This window comes from Somniosus microcephalus, chromosome 8 (assembly GCF_052327205.1).
Source record: "Somniosus microcephalus isolate GS21.2 chromosome 8, FLI_Smic_1.0, whole genome shotgun sequence".
In the NCBI taxonomy this organism is placed as follows: domain Eukaryota; kingdom Metazoa; phylum Chordata; class Chondrichthyes; order Squaliformes; family Somniosidae; genus Somniosus; species Somniosus microcephalus.
Window position 1 is genome coordinate 123,089,295 of NC_140994.1, and position 22,257 is coordinate 123,111,551.

The window sequence follows — 22,257 nt, forward strand, 5'->3', positions numbered from 1 at the left end:
GAAGGTTACTGGGTTTATATTAAGACAAAAGCAGACACTCGTTTCTACATACCCATCAAAGGCTGATCCCTACAGGTACAAGATATGCTTTTGTATGGTCTCCATGTACAGGTTTGCTTGCCCTATAACAACTTCAATTGAGAAAAGGCATTCAGCATTGGAAATTGATAAAGGAATTCTGAGGTATTTCCTTCAAATATGAAAAGCTGCATTTCTACTGCTTAAGCTATTCCATGAACAAGCAGAGGTGCTCTTTTAAATCTTGTTAGATTGAACTTAACTGACAATAAGTGCTGCATAAAGCCACCCTGCATTTAATTCTGGATTTCGTCATTGCGACTTTGCTAAGGTACAAATGATAATTTATGAAGAGTGTTGATAAGGCAAATAAGGAGAAACTGTAACCAGAGGACACAGATTGAAGATTATTGGCAAAAGAACCAGAGGTGAGGGGAGGAATTTTTTTTAACGCAGCAAGTTATGATGATCTGGAATGTTCTTTCTGAAAGGGTGGTGGGAACAGATTCAATGGTGACTTTCGATGGAGAATTGGATATATACTTGAAAGGGAAAAATGTGCCCGGCTCTGAAATAATTGGATGGTTCATTCAAAGAGCTGGCACAAGCACAATGGGATGAATGGCCTCTTCTGTACTATATTGATTCTATAAATTTAGTGTATGTACCTCTCAGGCTAATCTTCTCTCTCGGATGCAAATCGTTTTCATATCACTGCCTTGGACTATGTGGAGCAGGTTCCTGAAGTATTAATGAGGGGGGGAATCACTAAACATGGGTGTTTACCCTTCCTCTGAAGAACTGGAATATAGAGAGACTCTTTTAGAGCAGAATGTTAATGGGAGATTCAACAAGGTTGCAATAACAGCCACTGGGACAAGGTATTAGAGGGAAACGACACCCATCTGTGATTTGTGATATGGTAAGGTACCACGGAAGAGGAGAAAATTGGAAAAGAACACAAGATGGTGACAAGTGCATTGGTTTGAGGGATATTTTTTGTTTATAATTAGGAGAGAAAGTGGCACAGTGGGTTAGACATTGGCCTTCTGCCTCAGGGACCGGAGTTCAAATCCAGATCTGACTGATGAAATGAAAAGCCTTCTATATTTGGGTAGTCACAATGAAAAATGGCACCTACTGTTTTTCGAGGTTAGGATTGAGGCATGTTGTTGAGGCAGAGGGAGCTTAGCTATATGACCTTTGACCTGGAAGTGCTCAATGCCGATACTGGGTGCCTGAAACGTAAAGTACTATTCCCCAGCACTAACACCTTGCTGAGCACTAAAACCGCCTGGGGATTTGAAAAGTTTAGTTAGAAACCAAAATTTCTTCTCACTGTCCCCGACCTAACATTTTGTGTTGGTGGGGTAGGTTGTAAAAGCTCTAGTGTTGAGCATTTCAAACAGATGTGCACAGCAAATACTAATTATTTTAAAACATCTTAAAATGGTACTGAAATTGAATCTAAACCTACTTGACAGAGACTCTCTTAAATTCGGTTTACATTATACCACTATCTGTGATATAAACCAGTGGGGTTCTTGCTGAACATGCAAAAACCACACTGGCAGCAAACACTAGCCCGTAAGAGGCCAGCAAATCTGGTTTTTACATCGCTGGACCGTACAGACCTGCCCCGGATGTCGGGGAATGTCCACAACCGGAAGCAAGAAGTGGTGAATCTTCCATATGAGCAACTCCACCCACAACATGAACTGGGCAAACTTTGAATCAATCGCAAGTTCAGGTAGATTTAGAATGCAGCTAGCCACGTAATATTGTGGAACTGTTTCGACCATCAGCGATTCCGCGCTATAGACACTGTATGAATGGCAATGATGCAAGCTATCCTTTCACTTACTTGGAAACCTATATTGAACAATACCAGAAAAAAAAATCATCAAAATGGTCAGTAAGTTTTTTGTTCTAAACATGAATGGGGAGTCGTACTTAGCTGTGTTAACTTTGGGATGATTCAATTATCTTTTTCACTTGAGCACCCACTCCTCACTTCCTGTAATGGCCCAGTGAATAAAAGCATTAAACAATGTACCAATAAGGCACATAGACCAGGTGATAGGTTCTATCCTTGGTCCGATATCACAGGCAGCAACTGGTGGTGTAGTAATTGTCCTCAGTGCCCCGGAATAGGGAGGCGAAAATCATCCAGCGTTCCTGATCATCAGGACCCTTGCTGGATATGAATGAACATTGGGGGAGGATCGGGCACAGCCACGATGACCCAAGTGGTCAAATAGCCTGCCAACGCGCATCATCAAGCCTCTCACAAATAATGGCCACCTGACAGATGCCAGAAGGGACCCAGTAACCACTGAACTGTACTTCAGAAGGAACTCAACACCTTCGGAAGAGGAGAGGGGTGAACACGGGAAGAAAAACCTCTGGGGCAATAACCTTATTTTCAGAAATTTATGGCCAGTTACCCTTTTGTTTGAGCTCCTGCGGTTTCTCCCATGTAGATTCCAAGGTCCTGTTGTTATAATAATAGGTTTTTCCATCGCCAGTTTTATATTCCGTCCATTCAGAGCCTGGGATACCTCCGGGAAGGGTGGCTGAAGAAGTTAGTGTAACCTGTGGAGGCAACATCGGCACCATAGGTGGGGCCATTCCTGGTAACATACCTGAAAAGGAGAACACAGCATGTTCAAGTTACACCACAATGGCAATATTTTTTATTTGGAACAAAAAGAAAACTAACAGTTTATGATTGCAATTTCAGTTACACTGGACCCTATCGTTTGACTCCCACACCCCAGGAAAAAATCTACTCAGCCGGCATTCAAAAAAAAAGTGATATTCCCTGTTCCCCACAGCTTTGCCTCTTGTCACTAATGTTCTTGGGTAAAAGTGGATTCAAATCACTTTCTTGTTTGACTGGTGCATCATTATCTTTGCTGGTTTTAATGGATTCAGTCATTACTACTAAGAAGTTGTTCCTAGTAACATTGCTGCTATAAAATCGACTTAGTTCCAAATAAAATCTCTTGGCAAAAGAAAATTCTTGGTGAAATTTCCTTCAGATGGAAATGATGTTTTATATAATTTGTATAATTTCCATTGCTACCTTTTGCTTTTTTCAGTCTAATCACATTTTTTATTCAATGCTGCACAAATATGCATAAGTGCTAACAACTGCTTTTGGATTCATTCCGTAGCTGGCATGATGAAACATGTGGAGTGAAATGACAGATCAGAATCTCTGGACACAGCTTGGAAATAACCAGTCCAACATTATTCAAGTGTGAACAATTTCAAACCAGCTTGTTCCCGTAAGCTCGAAGACAACTTGGGTCTGTGGGTCTGCACTATGACACGCCTTAAAATATTAAAACGGCACAACTTAAAAAAAGAGCTGCCATAAAGTTTTAAATGAACCCCACCTCCAAAAAAAAATAGACCAAGCATTTAATTTAATCTCTACAGGGAGATTCTAAATGAATGTGGTTTAAGCGTTACATATACAGAGACTTATTTATTAAAATGAGACCTCTGCCTTCATTTTAATTTGTGGTTTTAGTTAGGTTTTTTTCCCCCATTAACAGAGAAAAGCAGATGGTGCATCAGAATTTCAAGGTAACGTGTGATGCTTTAAGTTGCAATGGCACCAGTGTTTCATTTATAGCATTTAGCTTGCTGTTCAAGGACAAAAGTTAATTGTATTTTATTGTGTGTCATTTATAATTTTCACTTTCCTCCAGATTATCATTTTGTACATGTGGATTTTCAAAATGAACTAACACTGCACAGTCAGCAGCACACTCAGTCCCAGAATACAATTCAAAAGGTGCTTAAGCCACAAGATAACTGAACATTACACACTCAATAGGAAACTATTACAGAATAATTGGAAAGCATGATAGAACATTATCTCACAAATAAATTCTACTGCATCTCTTGGGAAACCAAAGGTCAATTCTCAATCCAAGTGAATGATCATGAGTTATCACGGTTTCATTTTTCAGACAATCCTCAAGCTTTCTACAATTAAACTGAAGGCATTATGTAGATCACTACTGAAGTGTTAAAGCTGCTTGGATTTTTTTTCTCCCTACATATAACATTGAACATAAATTACCTCAAAGGCTTGTACTCAGAAGTTAAACCAAATCTTCCCTCATCTCATGTGTTCCCACACACCGTCTATTACTCACACTTACAATACTTATGAGTTACCCTATTATTTCACGCTCATGAACAGCATCATTACAAGCCATCATTACATGCTCTGGATACTCAAAGAACAAAATCTGCTGCTTTGATGGACTTTCAAGGCCAGCAATTGCTAAAATGCCCAACACAATACAGATAGGTTTTGGGATACCTGACACAGATTTGCTATTGTTCAATGCCGTGCTAAGAAAATGCTTGCGCATTACAGCAACCGGTTCCTCCATAATAACATGCTTAGAAGCTATCCAAATAGATGGGCCATAAAGACAGGAGAGGGCTGAGAATTTGGGAATCATTTGACTGGAGATTTTTGCTCACTATATGGGTTTACAAAAAACCAGAGAGATAAGTGGAACAGAGTTCTTGCTCAGAGATGTAAAGGCTGGACAAGGTGGTGGCAAAATTGCACCGATATCCAGAAGCTCAGGTGAGATACCTCTAACTTCTGACACCAAAAGCTTTTGCTCAGTTAGACACAAGAGAGCTGGAAATATTTCCCCACCCTATGTAACCACAATTATAATAATGGCAGAGTTTTCCTTTCTTTCAAATTGGAATCATCTTGAGCTGTTTAAACTATATTAACAAAAATACCAAAGCAAAAAGAAACACATTTATAAGAAATTGCAGAATAAAGTCAGGTTACAGGGTAACACTTAAAGGCATGCACGCAAACTAGTTACTATACATGAAGAAATGGATTTTGTACACACAAGCACTGGTCAACACAGATGGCACAACTAAGTGGATGAAGGGAGGCTTTGCACAAGTAGTAACAAATGAACACAAATGCAATACAAGCAAAACCACTTGGTAATCTACACATTAATGTTTCCCCCCAGCAATACTGGGTATTGCAGAGCATGGCATTATCCAAGCTGCTGCTAATAAAGGCACCTAAGTGATTATTTTTTCGATGGAACATTTGTACATTGCTATCTATCTTAAAATAAAGCCAGAGGTTTGGGATGGGTATTTAATTGGATAGCTAAAATAAAGTCAAAACATTCAAATATCATGCCACTAAGAAGACAGAAAGGACCAAGATAAAATATTACCGTTCTTGGCAGTAGTGACTGTCTTTACATACGGGCAGCTGACTATTTGCATCATTGCTACACCTGTAAGAATGGATAAGCAAGCGTGTTGGAGAAAAGATAGGCGTCAGCTGCTGTTATGATTTTAAAGCTGCATTATAGTAAAAACATGTTCCAATTCCTCACTTAGATCACTAGTTGGGAAAATACAGTACAACATTGCAGAGGGAAAAATGTGTGCACATTAACTCATTCTATCATTGTCTGAAATGTAAATGTCAAGTGTCACACTAGGGGCTTTAGTAGTACAGTGCATTCCCCTGATATGTACACACTTATCCTGGGTATACATTTAAAAGGAACACATATAAACTTGTGTACATCATGGCACTTAAAAAAAAAAAAAAAAAAAAAAAAAAAAAAATAGCATGTCATACAGTAACAATTTAGGAAAGCATCAAGACATTTGCATTGCCTGAACTATACTGAACAGAGCAACAGATCAGTGAAAATTAGGGCCAAATATCTACATCTTATTATGCATCTGTAGGGGATACACACTTAAGTAAAAATTGCTGTGAATATTACAAACATTAACACCACAGGTTTCCTATGAAATAGGGGGAAATTTTGGCTTGTTAAAAAAAGGAACAAAAAAAGACACTTAACTGAGGTATGCACTTACAGGTAAGTGGAGTAGACTGTACTTGTAAACCTGCAAGAATTGACATAGGTACATCCTCAGGAATTAATAACTGAAGCTTTCAGATAATGTACAGAAAGTATGCATTATTGAACATCAATAGGTGCACACGCCTAAACCCAACTTAGTAATATATGTACATATTCAGAAGCAAAACCAATAAAAACAAATTTAAAACATCATCATAAAGTATAATGCAGCTTTAAACTAAGCTAGAATCAATTTATCCCCCACTGATACCAATTCAACTCAGCGGGAGACAGATTGAAATCTTGCCAAATATATTCACTGACTAAGAAATCAGTCTCACTAAAAAATGTTTATTTAAATGCAAAATGTAATTTTCTTCTCATATAATTGGGGAAGTTTTGTCTATTTAAAATCCGTACTTTTGATGCTGACAAGGTCAGTCTTTGTGAATTGTGCATGCTAGCAATCATTTTTTTCTTTGCCCATCTCCCCTGAAGTCAGTGGCTTGTGCTGGGCTAAAGTTCTATGGGTGTTTGAGTGCCTCACCCAAGTGAGGCTTGGTCACTGAGTGTTATCACGCCATTCAATTAAGGACAGAGTTGAAACTTTGCACAATCTCACCTGACATCCATGATATCCAATTTCCAGCAACAGGAAGAATCGGGAAGATAACAGTGACTGATTTTCCCCTTCCTTAACTCCAGCAGGGGAGGCCAATTGCAGCACGCTTCCATTGCCGTAGCTGATGGCATCAGTTAACACAGCACAGATCGCACATGGGACCTTGCTGGAGTGCATGGCTTTAAACTATCACTAACTTAGCTAGTTAAAACCATTGGGGAGTCTACTGGAAAGGTTTAAATGCAGATTGGTATAACTGGCACAACTTCAGAGGAATGCTCAACATTCTCCATGTCCGAATAGAAGTGCTGACTTGAATTTTTTTATTTTTTATTAACTACTGGGTGAAAGTGAATTTTTGCTGATTAGGATGAGGAATGCTGTTGCAGAAAATACAAATCCGAATTAACTTCAATTTGAATCGAGTTTATTCTCCACGTCATTTAGAATAGGCCCCAGGGAATGCTATGGAACCATTTTACTTAACCCCAAGACTGACAGGAGGTCAAGGGGCAATTCCTACCTCCCTGGATTATTTCTGGTGAGTTTTCAGCTCGTGCATTGTGATGCAGAAAATAACACTACTACTAATAAAACTAATCAAACATTAGCAATAATAATTACAGCTATATTAACTTCCAAAATACAAGTTTACATTCAAATGTTAAAACGCCACTTGAACTCTTCCAGTATCCTTTTTCCTCCGATTCTCTCTCTGGTTTGTACACACCTCAGTGTGAAGGAGCTGCACATTAATAGAAGATCAATCTCAGATTCTTCAGCAACGCTCTCATTTTAAGTGGATGTTAATTTAGCCGCTTCAAATTATTGAGTTTATAAAAACTGCCAACTGCCCCCCCCCACACCATAAGCCATCAGCACTCAAGAATTCACAGCTTATAACAAATTAAAAAACAAGTATGTTAAAACTGATCATTTAACTGCTTTGGCTTTCAAGTGAAATGCAGATGTTAAAACCTTCTTCTGGAAGAATTGCTCGTGGTCCCTGTAACTGTACTAATCTTCCCCCCTGCCACCAGTTAGAGGTAATGCTGAGTGTCCTTGAGAGGTGAAGGTGGGGTGAAAGCAGGCAGTGGCACCCTTCAGAAAAGCAGCAAAGACAAGGCTGATATATTACATGTGATTGCCATCTGCTGGTTTATTAGTGACAAACCACCCAACTGAAACAGATTTTGCTTTCTGCTCAGGGTTTCAGGTTGTCATTTTTACACGCCATCAAATAACTGAAGTAGGCGAGCATTTTATCACAGATTATGTTAAGACGTTTTCATACCTCACTAAAGCAAAACACTAATTATTTTTGATATTTACTATTCATTTCCAGTTCTTCTAGTTACAATATTTTTCACAAGAGTCAGTAATTGCCTGTCACCCTACCAAGTGTTCATGATTTTCTACGAAATGGGATCGACTCCTGAAGGGGTACAGTCCTATGTGCTGTAGCCCACTGGTACCTTAACAGGAGTAGTAGGTTCTGCAAGCACGAGGCTGGGCAGGGAGCATTGGCAAACTATGACTTTGAAGTCGAGCCCATCATCTCCTCACCATACGGAACATACCTGTGCATATCTGTAGCAGTCGCTGCATGCTAATCAGGATTAAATTGCCAGCTGATGTTCACTCTGCCTATCCCAAGGGTTCTGAGGCCAAATGGAGCACTGTTGCTGTCCTAGCTCATCACTTGTTCTTAACAAAAGATCTAAACTTTTAGAAATTTACGACTGCAGTGTCAGCATTTCAAAACAAGCCTTTAGGAATGCGTTGCCCCAGATTTTCCTGGGGACTTGCGCCGTTGTAATAAGGCATCTACAGCGTAGGGACCCCTGAATGGCGCAAAAGTGTGTAAATTATGGAGTTTATGACTTCTGCTATTAGTTATGCCACTCCATATTTTCCCAGAACGTTATTACCCAAACAAAAACATTGATGGATCAGATTTTGCGCTAACAGTAACGAGGCTCACTGTTAAGAAGTAAATCGGACAGCAACTTCCAGCGTCTGCACACGTGCAGTTAAACGCGGAAATTAGGAAATTGCTGTCGGAGTTGCCCTGCTCCTCCACAAGCTTCGCCATACCGATGCCTCGTCGAGAGACTCTGCATTCAAACATATGGAAGGGAGTGAAGTTGCAGTACTTACCCACTAGATACTGCAGAAAAAGTTAGGGATTCTCCATTCAAGTGAGAGAATTTTTAACGTCGTGGTAAGTTTTAATTACTGCCAAATAATCTCTCTGGCACTGAAAATTTACTTTTATAAAAGTGTAGAGTCTCATTCCTTCAGATTTCAATGATTTGTTGGAGACTTTAAAATATTTTTTTTTACATTTTCTTTGTCTCTCTTATTTCTCTCTGAATTCAATCTCTTTTCCTCTCTATTTCATTTTCTGTACATGATTATTCTAACACATATCCTGGTTTAGACTCTGCGTGTTTCAGTAAGGATTCTTCAATCCGATCGGTTGAGAAGACACACCGTTGTTTGCCCTTTCACACAGGTCCCAGATCTCCTGTAGAGGGTGCCGCGCTGTTTCATCTCTCTAACCACCACAAATCACACTGCTAAAGCCCACAGAAATTCTGTGGGCAAGTGTAACTGTAATGATCGTTAAGCGCCATTTGTTCGCCAGTGATCACAAAATCCAAGCCATTAAGTTCACTTCCATAGCTCCACCCCTGACCCGTTAAAATCAATGCTGATCCCTTTTTTCTGCATTCAAGCCAGTTTTCACAGCATTGCCACTTAAGACTTAATAATGGCGCTGGTGACCTGACAGCAGAGTGATTTGTGTGTGTGCAAATATGTGCGATCATGTGTTAACACGAGTGCAAGAAATGAGGCCTGAGACACAGTCATATGAGGAGTGGCTGGTAGGAATGACTGCGAGTGTAAACCACTCCATAGAAAGATAATATGCGTATAACTTTGTTTTGCTCCCTCTGGAAAAGCCAGGTCCTGTGGTTAAGACTTTTTTGATATAGATGAGAACCATCTGAGGAAGGAATACCATAGAATCATACAAATTTACAGCAGAGAAGGAGGCCAATCAGTCAGTGTCCGTGCTACCTGAAAAAGAGCTATCCAGCCCAATCCCACTTTCCAGTTCTTGGTCAGTAGGTTACGGCAAGTCAAGTGCATATCCAAGTACTTTTTAAATGTGATGAGGGTTTCTGCCTCTACCACCCTTTCAGGCAGTGAGTTCCAGACCCCCACCACCCTCTGGGTGAAGAAAGTTCTCCTCAACTCCCCTCTAATCCTTTTACCAGTTATTTAAATCTATGCCCCCTGGTTATTGACCTCTCTAAGGGAAATGGGTACTTCCTATATCCCTATCTAGGCCCCTCATAATTTTATACTCCTGAATTAAGTCTCCCCTCAGCCTCCGCTGCTCCAAAGAAAACAACCCCAGCCTATCCAATCTTTCCTCATAGCTAAAATTCCCCAGTCCTGGCAACATCCTCGTAAATCCCCTCTGAACCCGCTCTAGTGCAATCACATCTTCCCTGTAATGTGGTGACCAGGACTGCACGCAGTACTCTAGCTGTGGCTTAACTAGTGTTTTATACAGTTCAAGCATAATCACCCTGCTCTTATATTCTATGCCTCAACTAACAGGAAAGTATTCCGTATGCCTTCTTAACCAGCTTATCTATTTGTCCTGCTACCTTCAGGAATATTTTTTTTTATTCATTCATGGGATGGGAGCATCGCTAGCAAGGTCAGAATTTATTGCCCATCCCTAGCTGCCCTGGAGAAGCTGGTGGTGAGCTGCCTTCTTGAACCGCTGCAGTCCATGTGGTGAAGGTAATCCCACAGTGCTGTTCGGGAGGGAGTTCCAGGATTTTGACCCAGTAACGATGAAGGAATGGCGATATATTTCCAAGTCAGGATGGTGTGTGGCTTGAGAGGAACTTGGAGGTGGTGGTGTTCCTATGCACCTGCTGCCCCGTCCTTCTAGGTGGAACAGGTCGCGGGTTTGGGAGCGCTGCCGAAGAAGCCTTGGCGAGTTGCTGCAGTGCATCTTGTAGAAGGGACAGAGTGTAATGTAGCCAAATTTGCTGATGATACAAAGAGAGGTGGGAAAGCAAATTGTGTGGAGGACGCAAAGAATCTCCAAAGGGATATAGATAGGCTAAGTGAGTGGGCACAAATCTGGCAGATGGTGTATAATGTGGGAAAATGTGAGGTTATCCACTTTGTTAGGAAAAATAAAAAAGCAAATTATTATTTAAATGGGGAGAGATTACAAAATGCTGCGGAACAGAGGGATCTGGGGGTCCTTGTACATGAATCACAAAAAGTTAGCAAGTAATTAGGAAGGCAAATGGAATGTTGGCCTTTATTGCAAAGGGAATGGAGTATAAAAGTAGGGAAGTCCTGTTACAACTGTACAGGGCGTTGGTGAGACTACACCTGGAGTACTGCATACAGTTTTGGTCTCCTTTTTTCAGGAAGGATATATTTGCATTGGAGGCAGTTCAGAGAAGGTTCACGAGGTTGATTCCGGAGTTGAAGGGGTTGTCTTATGAAGAAAGGTTGGGCCTCTACTCATTGGAGTTTAGAAGAATGAGAGGGGATCTCATTGAAACATATAAGATTCTGAAGGGGCTTGATAGGGTAGAAGCAGAGAGAACGTTTTCCCCTCGTGGGGGAGTCGAGAACTAGGGGGCATCCATTTAAAATGGAAATGAGGAGGAGGAAAGGGTCGTAAATCTTTGAAATTCTCTTCCCCAGAGAGCTGTGGAGGCTGGGTCATTCAATATATTGAAGGTGGAGATAGATTTTTGAATGGTAAGGGAGTGAAGGGTTATGGGGAGCGGGCAGGGAAGTGGAGTTGATGCCAAGATCAGATCAGCCATGACCTTATTGAATGGCGGAGCAGGCTCGAGGGCCAAATGACCTGCTCCTACGTCTTATGTTCTTGTGTAGATGGTACACACTGCAGCCACGGTACGCCAGTGGTGGAGGGAATGAATGTTTAAGGTGGTGGATGGGGTGCCAATCAAGTGGGCTGCTTTGTCTTGGATGGTGTCAAGCTTCTTGAGTGTTGTTGGAGCTGCACTCATCCAGGCAAGTGGAGAATATTCCATCATATAAGGTTGCCAGAAAAAGTAGCAAGCCTGAGGATTGGGAGCAGTTTAGAGTTCAGCAAAAAAGGACCAAGAGATTGATTAAGAGGGGAAAAATAGAGTATGTGAGTAAATTTGTAAGGAACATAAAAGCAGACTGTAAAAGCTTCTACGCATATATAAAAAGAAAAAGATTAGTGAAGGTCCCTTCATCAGAAACGGGAGAATTTATAATGGGGAACAAGGAAATGGCAGGGCAATTAAACAAATACTTTGCTTCTGTCTGCACAGAAGAGGACACAAATAACTTCACAGAAATGCTCGGGAACCAAGGCTCTAGTGAGAAGGAGGAATTAAAGGAAATTAGTATTAGTAATAAAATAGTGCTGGAGAAATTAATGGGACTGAAAGCTGATAAATCCCCAGGGCCTGATAATCTGCATCACAGAGTACTAAAAGGGGTAGCCATGGAAATAGTGGATGCATTGGTTGTCACCTTCCATAATCTATAGAATTTTGGAACAGTTCCTGCAGATTGGAGGGAGGCAAATGTAACCCCACTATTTAAAAAAGGAGGGAGAGAAAACAGAGAACTACAGACCGGTTAGCCTAACATCAGTAGTAGGGAAAATGCTGGAGTCTATTATAAAGGATGTGATAACAGGACACTTAGAAAATATCAACAGGATTAGACAAAGTCAACATGGATTTATGAAAGGGAAATCGTGTTTGACAAACCTACTGGAGTTTTTTGAGGATGTAACTGGTAGAATAGATAAGGGAGAACCAGTGGATGTGGTGTATTTGGATTTTCAGAAGGCCTTTGATAAAGTCCCATATAAGAGGTTAGTGTGCAAAATTAAAGCATATGGGATTGGGGGTAATATACTGGCATGGATTGAAAATTGGTTAACAGGCAGGAAACAGAGTAGGAATAAATGGGTCTTTTTCGGGGTGGCAGGTGATGACTAGTGGGGTACTGCAGGGATCGGTGCTTGGGCCCCAGCTATTCACAATATATATCAATGATTTGGATGAGGGAACCAAATGTAATATTTCCAAGTGTGCTGACAACACAAAACTAGGTGGGATTGTGAGGAGGATGCAAAGAGGCTTCAAGGTGATTTAGACAAGTCGAGTGAGTGGGCAAATACACGGCAGGTGCAGTATAACGTGGATAAATGTGAAGTTATCCACTTCGGTAGGAAAAACAAAGGCAGAGTATTATTTAAATGGTGATAGATTGGGAAATGTTGATGCAGAGGGACGTGGGTGTCCTTGTACACCAGTCACTGAAAGCAAACGTGCAGGTGCAGCAAGCAGTTAGGAAGGCAAATGGTATGTTGGCCTTCATTGCAAGAGGATTTGAGTACAGGAGCAAAGATGTCTTACTACAGTTATATGGGGCCTTGGTGAGACCATACCTGCAGTAGTGTGTGCAGTTTTGGTCTCCTCACCTAAGAAAGGATATACTTGCCATAGAGGGAGTGCAGCGAAGGTTCATCAGACTGATTCCTGGGATGGCAGGACTGTCGTATGAGGAGAGATTGGGTCAACTAGGCCTGTATTCACTGGAGTATAGAAGAATGAGAGGGGATCTCATTGAAACGTATAAAATTCTGACAGGGCTAGACAGACTGAATGCAGGGAGGATGTTTCCCTGGCCTTGGGGAGGGGGTCTAGAACGAGGGGTCACAGTCTCATGATACAGGGTAGGACATTTAGGACTGAGATGAGGAGATATTTCTTCACTCAGAGGGTGGTGAACCTGTGGAATTCTCGACCACAGAAGGCTGTGGAGGCCAAGTCACTGAATATATTTAAGGAGATAGATAGATTTCTAGACACAAAAGGCATCAAGGGGTATGGGGAGAGAGCAGGAATATGGTATTGAGATAAAGGATCAGCCATGATCATATTGAATGGTGGAGCAAGCTCGAAGCGCCGAATGGCCTACTCCTGCTCGGCCTTCAATCCCATCAATTTCCCTAACACCATTTCCCTACAAATACTGATTGATTGGAGAATGTCACTCAAAGGGTTAACGGTGGATAGGTAATGGCAAACATTCAAAGACCGCATGGATGAACTACAGAATTTGTTCATCCGAGTTCGGCATAAAAATAAAACAAAAAAGGTGACTCAACCGTGGCTAACGAGGGAAATTAGGGATAGCATAAGATCCAAGGAGAGGACATATAAATTGGCCAGAAAAAGCAGTAATCCAGAGGGTTGGGAGCAGTTTAGGATTCAACAAAGGAGGACAAAGGGATTAATTAAGAAAGGGAAAATAGAATATGAGAGTAAGCTTTCAGGGAACATAAAAACTGACTGTAAAAGCTTTTATAGATATGTGATGGAGAAAAAGATTGGTGAAGTCAGGCGTAGGTCCCTTGCAGTCAGAATCAGGGGAATTTATAATGGGGAACAAAGAAATGGCAGACCAATTAAATACATATTTTGGTTCTGTCTTCACAAAGGAGGACACAAATAAACTCCCAGAGATGTCAGGGAACATAGGGTCTGATGAAAGGGAGGAACTGAAAGAAATCAGTATTTGTAGGGAAATGGTGTTACGGAAATTGATGGGATTGATGGCCGATAAATCCCCAGGGCCTGATAATCTACATCCTAGGGTACTTAAGGAAGTGGCCCTAGAAATAGTAGATGCATTGCTGATCATCTTCCAACATTCGATGGAATCTGGAACAGTACCCATGGATTAGAGGGTAGCTAATGTTACCCCACTATTCAAAAAAGGTGGTAGAGAGAAAACGGGCATGTAAGCCTGACATCGGTAGTGGGGAAAATGCTAGAGTCCATTATAAAAGATGTAATAGCAGAGCACTTGGAAAACAGTGACAGGATCGGACAAAGTCAACATGGATTTACAAAAGGTAAATCGTGCTCGACTAATCTACTGGAATTTTTTGAGGATGTAACTACAGGTAGACTACCCTTTATCCGGACTTCCGAAAACCGAAACCCTCTAAAAACCGAAGGTTTTTTCGTTCAGCGTAAGTCGTGCGTACGACTTACGCTGAACGAAAAAACCTTCGGTTTTTAGAGGGCTCCGGTTGCGGAAGTTCGGATAAAGGGTAAGTCGTGCGCACGACCCCCCGCCAGCCCCGACAACCGCCAACGCCGCCGACCCCACCAGCCCCGACCCCCCCGCGGACCCCGCCGGCCCCGACAACCGCCGACCCCGCCAGCCCCGACAACCGCCGACGCCCCCGCGGACCCCGCCAGCCCCCGACCCCGCCAGCCGCCGACAACCGCCGACCCCCCCCGCGGACCCCGGCAGCCCCGACAACCGCCGACCCCCCCGCCAGCCGCCGACCCCCCCCCCGCGGACCCCGCCGGCCCCGACAACCGCCGACCCCCCCGCGGACCCCGCCGGCCCCGACAACCGCTGACCCCCCCCGCGTACCCCGCCGGCCCCGACCACCGCCGACCCCCCCCCCGCGTACCCCGCCGGCCCCGACTGATTACGCTGAGCGTCAGCGTAAGTCGTGCGCACGACCCCCTGCGGACTCCCGCCGACCCACCTTCCGAAATCCGAAATTCTCCTTTATCCGAAACTCGGCTGGTCCCGAGGTTTTTGGATAAAGGATAGTCTACCTGTAGTAAAATAGATAAGGGAGAACCAGCGGATGTGGTATATTTGGACTTTCAGAAGGCTTTCGATAAGGTCCCGCATAAGAGATTAGCGTGGAAAGTTAAGGCACATGGGATTGGGGGCAAGGTATTGACTTGGATAGAGAACTGGTTGGCAGATAGAAAGCAAAGAGTTGGAATAAACAGGTCTTTTTCCGAGTGGCAGGCAGTGACTAGTGGGGTACCGCAGGGCTCGGTCCTTGGACCCCAGCTATTCACAATATATATTAATGATGATCTAGACAAGGGAACTAGATGTAATATCTCGAAATTTGCAGACGACACAAAGCTGGGTGGGCGTGTGTGCTGTGAGGAGGATGCCGAGAAACTACAGGATGATTTGGACAGGTTGGGTGATTGGGCAGAAGCATGGCAGATGCAATATAACGTGGATAAATGTGAGGTTATCCACTTTGGTGGCAAAAACAGGGAGGCAGATTATCTGAATGGCAATAGATTGGGAGAAGGGGAAATGCAACGAGACCTGGGTGTCCTTGTGCACCAGTCGCAGAAGGTAAGCATGCAGGTGCAGCAGGCGGTTAAGAAGGCAAATGGTATGTTGGCCTTCATAGCGAGAGGGTTTGAGTACAGGAACAGTCTTGCTGCAGTTGTGCAGGGCCTTGGTGAGACCACATCGAGTAGTGTGCGCAGTTTTGGTCGCCTTATCTGAGGAAGGATATTCTTGCCATGGAAGTTCAGCGAAGATTCACCAGGCTGATACCTGGGATGGCAGGAATGATGTATGAGGAGAGATTGGGTCAATTGGGCTTGTGCTCGCTGGAGTTTAGAAGAATGAGGGGGGATCTCATTGAAACTTTTAAAATTCTGGCAGGACTGGACAGACTAGATGCAGGGAGGATGTTCCCGATGGTCGGGGAATCCAGAACCAGGGGTCACAGTCTAAGGATAAGGGGTAGGCCTTTTAGGACTGAAATGAGGAGGAATTTCTTCACCCAGAGAGTGGTGAACCTGTGGAATTCTCTGCCACAGAGGGCGGTGGAGGCCAGTTCATTAAATATATTCAAGAAAGAGTTGGATATATTTCTTAAGGCTAAAGGGATCAAGGGGTTTGGGGAGAAAGCAGGGACCGGGTACTGAACTTGGATGATCAGCCATGATCAAATTGAATGGCGGAGCAGGCTCGAGGGGCCGAATGGCCTACTCCTATCTTCTATGTTTCTATGCTCCTATGTTTGTATATCACACTCCTGACTTGTGCCTTTTAGATGGTGGAAAAGCTTTGGGGAGTCAGGAGGGGAGACACTCGCCACAGAATGCCCAGCGTCTGACCTGCTCTTGTTGCCACAGTATGTGTGTGGCTGGTCCAGTTAAGTTTCTGGTCAATGGTGACCCCCAGGATATTGATGGTGGGGGACATGGTCTCTAAGGTCCCTCTGTTCCTCTATATTTTGACAGTTTCCCACCATTTATTGTGTATTCCCTTGCCTTGTTAACCCTCCCCAAATGCATTACCACACACTTCTCCAGATTGAATTCCATTCGCCATTTTGCTGCCCACCTGACCAGTCCATTGATATCTTCCTGCAGTCTACAGCCTTCTTCCTCAATCAACTGCACGGCCAATTTTTGTATCATCTGGAAACTACTTAATCATGCGCCCTACATTGAAGTCCAATATTTTGTACTTAATGTGAAGACTTGTCAAGCACTGACCAAATGTGCAGAGAACATTTCAATTTAAATCCACTCAGTATTGTACTTCTAAATGCTGCTGTTTTAAGAGGAAATGTTGCAAAAGTGAAGTTCAGCATCACTTACTGTTTGTTTCATGAACTGCTGGAAAACTGCTGTGAGCATTGACGTATTGGAAGATGTAGGGCAAAGGGAGCAAGAGGTGATGTTACTGAATGGAATTTATACAGAAGATGAGGCCTGTATCATTTTATAGCGACACTTCGCTTTTTCCATATAAGAACATAGTCCCTCCAAGTTTAATTTTTTTTAAGGGCTTATTAAGTTGAAGTAGGTGAGGCTGACCCTTATCTTTAATCCATCTATGTATTGTATTTATCTGTATTTCATACTTTAGAATTACATCTTTTACAAACACGACTTACTACACAGGGTGAATTATGATCTTGGGATAATAAAAACACCCTTGTGATCAGTGTCGGCTGGTGACCTTTGACAGGCGAGGCACAACTATGTGTGCGTAACCAAGCCAGCATGTTACCATGGCAACGGGCCCTTCTTGTGGAATTCCACCACCGACTATATAAGCTGCCTATTATCTTTGTCTAACTGCATTGTTCAGCAGCTGTTTTCTTTTAAACCATTACATCCAAGATCGGGCTTTTTAAAATAAAACGCAAATAAAACTTAAGTAAAAAAAACTATTTTCCCAAAGTTTTGTTATTGGGGGTTGTCTAAAGTACAGGGACCAGAGGGGAGATGAGGAGAATTTTTTTTACGCAACGAGTTGTTACGATCTGGAATGCACTGCCTAAAAAAGTGGTGGAAGCCGATTCAAGCTTTCAAAAGGGAATCAGACTTATACTTGAAAAGGAAAAATTTGCATGGCTATGGGAAAAGATCAGGGGGAGTGGGACTGATTGAAGAGCCGGCACGGGCACAATGGACCGAATGGCCTAGTGCGCTGTATGATCTTATGGCCATTACAGATCAGCACCGATACATTAAGTATTCTTTCCCCTGAGGGTTACAATATTGCAGATTATCTACCTATATCGTAGCAGTGAAGTTATATTAAAGTTAGATATTCTATTGGAAATGACAGACTATTAATCTCCATTTCATATAAATTGCATGGCTGTTATTTCAACCTCGTTCGAGGCTCAGCAACAACATCCACCCACACGCTCAATTGCATTAGCTGGGTGCTGGAAGTCTACATCCCAAGAAGTGACAACAGCAGTCGGCACGAGAGGAGGAGAGGGGCAGTTGGGGATACGGCAGCAACTGGAGTAATTTGCTGCCGGTTGATGGGTACGATAGCGTCGTGGTTATATTACTGGACTAGTAATTCAGAGGCCTCGACTAAATTAAAGGTCTAGTTAAATGCTATTGTGAAGTATCAGTCTAGATTTATGTGCTCAAGTCTCTAGTGTGGAACTCGAACCCACAATCTTCTGACTCAGAGGCGAGAGTCCTACCAACTGAGCCACACCTGATCAACTCGGATGAAAAGAGGAAACAAGTCAACTTCATTTGTTGTACTTTTAATCACTAGATTAAAATTAGAAGTTTCTAATGAGGACTAAAAAGCAGACTACAATTTGAGACCAATGCTAAAATTTAAATGATTTATGAGGCAAACTACCTTGCTCATGAATCGCCAACTTTTGGAACAGATGGTAGGAATTTAAATATATGGGTAAAGTCTCAGTTGTCATTCAAGCTCCAGCTTATTATTTCTCACTTCTTTTAGCCTGGTGTGTTGTGTAAAAAAAGGGAATAATTACTTTTTTGAAGTAATGAATTGTGTGAAAAATTTCCTCAGACAAAACCATGGACAGCAAAAATTACATTTTTGATTTAAAAAATTTTCACAGCCATCACCAACCCACTAAATGACACATAGAACCGTGCTCAACACTACCCACTATCAAATCTCTTGATCTTGTAGTGAACAGCTTCTTACACACAAACACTGAGGGAAGAAAGAAAAGACAGATAGGAAAAAAAATACAAGCTTTATTTATACAATAGGTTTTGTATGTCAATGTTCCAAAGGTCTTCACATACAATTAATTAAATTTTGCAGTTATGTGGGCAAAGGGGAAGGCTATTCGTACACTGCAAGATCTCACAACACTGCAAGATCCCACAGACAGTGATGAGATTACCAGTTAATCTGTTTTTGGTGTTGGCCACGACAGGAACGCTGTGCCTTCAACAAAAGCACTGCTGAATGAGCCACGTAAGCAAGTATTCCATTTTACTATGGTCACATTTATGGCAATTTTGCAGTAATGTTCAGGCTCTGGGCGAGCAACGTTCAAACCGAGCCCAGCAACGTTTGAAGCTCCGCTCTCCCCCTTTTATTTTAACTGCACTTGTTTTCGGTGCCTCTGAATTGCTTTCTCAGGATTCACAGAAAGTCGGATTGTAAGCACTGGCAATGTACACATCCCCTCGTTTATACCGAGGCAGAAACAGCAAACTACTCTCAGCACTGCCACAGTAGGAATTAGGGTTGCAAAGGGGTGGAAAGTTTCCGGTAAATTTCCGGAAATTTTCCACGGGAAGTTTAGCTTGGGAATTTTGCCCAAAAAAGCACATGCTAGCATAATATTGTTTTTTTTGTATTTCTTTCTTTTTTTTCCCCCCACAGGTCCTCTCTTAAAATTACTAACAGAGATGGAATCTTAATTATTAAGGAATTTCTTAATCAATATATGTTTATCTTCTTACTTGGCTTGTTTTAATAATTACAAGTTTTGTGTGTGACTGTGAACAAATGTGTCCTGATTGGTTGGATGAGTGGATGAGCGATTAGCTCCCTCTATTTGTAATATTTGCATATCGAATTGTGATTGGCCTGCAGGCATCTGTAAGACTGCTATAGTTTTTTTTTAAAGATCCAGGTTAGGGGTCCTGAGGGAAGTCATTTTGTTTTCTGCTGATGTTGTGATGATGCAGTAAGTAAATCAGACTTTATACCAAATAAACCAGTTACTTGTTGTACTCTGTTGTCCTTCAATTTAAAATATACAAAATAATACACTATTGGTGATGTAGCGTCGTGTGTGTACAGGTCATGCTTCCATCACATGGAGCATCAGCAATAATGTACTCACCTTGTTGCAATCGCGCTGATCGACCGCAGTTTGACACAGAGATGAATGCCCTTTATTTCTCTGCATAGAACAATGCCACGTTTACCGTCGGATGTGTGGAAGCATTTTACCCCAGGCATTAAAGATGGAAAGACTGTGTACATGTGCAAACACTGTAGAAAGCCATATGTAAAGAATGCCACAAAGATGCAGCAGCATTTATCCAACGATCTTGGATCACAAAAGGTCTTTGCAGTAGTTACTGACAATGCTGCGAATATGAAGGCTGCTTGGGCTCAAGTGGAGGAGGCCTACCCTCATATTACGTCTATTGGGTGCGCAGCTCATGGGCTTAACCCGCTCAAGGACATCATGGGTTTGAGAACCATGGAAGCACTGAACAAGAGAGCCAAGCAAGTTGTTAAGTATGTCAGGGGAAAACAGGTAGTTGCAGCAACCTACAACTCCAAGCAAATGACAAAGAACAAGAACACCACACTGAAGCTGCCCAACAACACTAGATGGGGTGGTGTTGTCATAATGTACAACAGCCTTCTGGAGGGTAAGGAGTCGCTGCAAGAAATGGCAATATCCCAGTCTGGGGATATGGAAACCACCATCAAGAAAATACTGCTGGATGATGTGTTTTGGGAGAGTGGTTAGCAGCCTTAAACTACTCTCACCAGTAGCATCTGCAATTGCTCAGATTGAAGGAGATGACGCTGTCTTGTCAGATGTTCTCAGGCTTTTTACTGATTTAAAAGAACAAATCAGCATTGCCCTACCCACATCCCTGCTGCTCAAAGCAGAGGAGAAGGCAATTGTTCAATTCATACAAAAGCGTCAAGAATTTTGTGTCAAGCCGATTCATGCTGCAGCATACATGCTGGACCCAAAGCATGTTGGGAGACCAATACTTTCTGGAGAACAGATCAACAGCGCTTACAGTGTGATTTCTACCCTCTCACATCATCTCAATCTGGATGTGGGCAAAGTTCTGGGAAGTCTGGCAAAGTTCTCTACCAAGCAAGGTCTTTGGAATGGGGATGGGATATGGGAATCATGCAAGCATATCAGTGCACATACCTGGTGGAAGGGACTTTGTGCATCCGAGGCCCTGTCACCTATTGCATCGGTGATACTCCAAATCCCACCTTCATCAGCGGCCTCTGCACGAAACTGGTCACTTTTTGGGAATACGCATACAAAGGTGCGCAACAGGCTGACTAACAAGAGAGTGGAGAAACTGGTGGCTATCCGGGCGAACCTACAACTTATTGAGCCAGATACAGAAGTGTCCACCACACAGCTAGACACTGACACAGAGGAGGAAATGGACACGTCAGAGCCAGAGTCAGAGAATCAGGAGCAGCAATGAGGAGTAGAAGACTCAGAAGACTCATGAGTAGAAGACTCAAAGGGACAAAATAAGGACAAATTACAGGCTAAATAAGCTGACGCTCTTTTTATTTTATTTTAGCTGGGTCTTTTTTGTGGGGGTTCAATAAAGTTCAAAATTATAACCTAAATAAAGTTTTGAAAGCCTGTTTTTATTTGTATGGAACAGCATGTCTATTTTGACGACAAAGATAATATAAGGGTCAGAGACAAAAACCATCCGTGTGCAAAAAAACTCAAGATTCCCATAAATTCCTGAAAATTCCCATGGAAAGTTTCCTCTTTTAAAAATTCCCAGAATTTTGCAACCCTAGTAGGAATCTAAAAAATCCCTCAAGAGCCCTTTTTGCAGATATCTTGTACAATGCGCTCCAGGTATAATTTAGAAGCCTCAAAACACTTTTGAATCCAATGGTGTCGGGTTACTGAAAGAACTCTCAGCCCAGTAACCACACAAGTCCACTTTTGCCTATAGACAGATGGTACAAATCAGAGTAAGGGGAATCTAATATGACACAGGATTTTCATAGACACTGCACAGATGCTGAAGACACGCTTTGTATAAAGCCCACATCTGGAGAGAATTTCAATACCAGAGAGTTGAAATGAAGAGTTTCCCCTCAAACAGCTTACCCTGAAGCCTTATGTGGGGTAAATGTAGCACAAGATGCAGTACTAAGCTATAGAGTTCTCAAGTCACTGGGTTTGATTCCAGGGCTATGCTGGGTTAACTGAACTAGCCATTGGGATAAGGCAACTGGCTACAAAAGAGAGGGTGAAAATACAGCCAACAGAGAATAAAAATAGAA

The 22,257-nt window shown here is 42.4% G+C and overlaps 1 protein-coding gene across 1 annotated transcript in view; it reads right to left on the bottom strand.

Moving 5' to 3' along the window:
* Positions 1 to 22,257, bottom strand: part of LOC147113771 (transcription elongation regulator 1-like) — a 97,842-nt gene that overhangs the window by 27,059 nt on the left and 48,526 nt on the right. The window contains exons 6-8 of the mRNA XM_085996163.1: positions 5,935 to 5,964; positions 5,271 to 5,333; positions 2,466 to 2,663 (exon numbers count right to left, since the gene is read on the bottom strand). Of these exons, the coding sequence (XP_085852289.1) occupies positions 2,466 to 2,663; positions 5,271 to 5,333; positions 5,935 to 5,964 (291 nt within the window). The remainder of the gene's footprint in view (positions 1 to 2,465; positions 2,664 to 5,270; positions 5,334 to 5,934; positions 5,965 to 22,257) is intronic.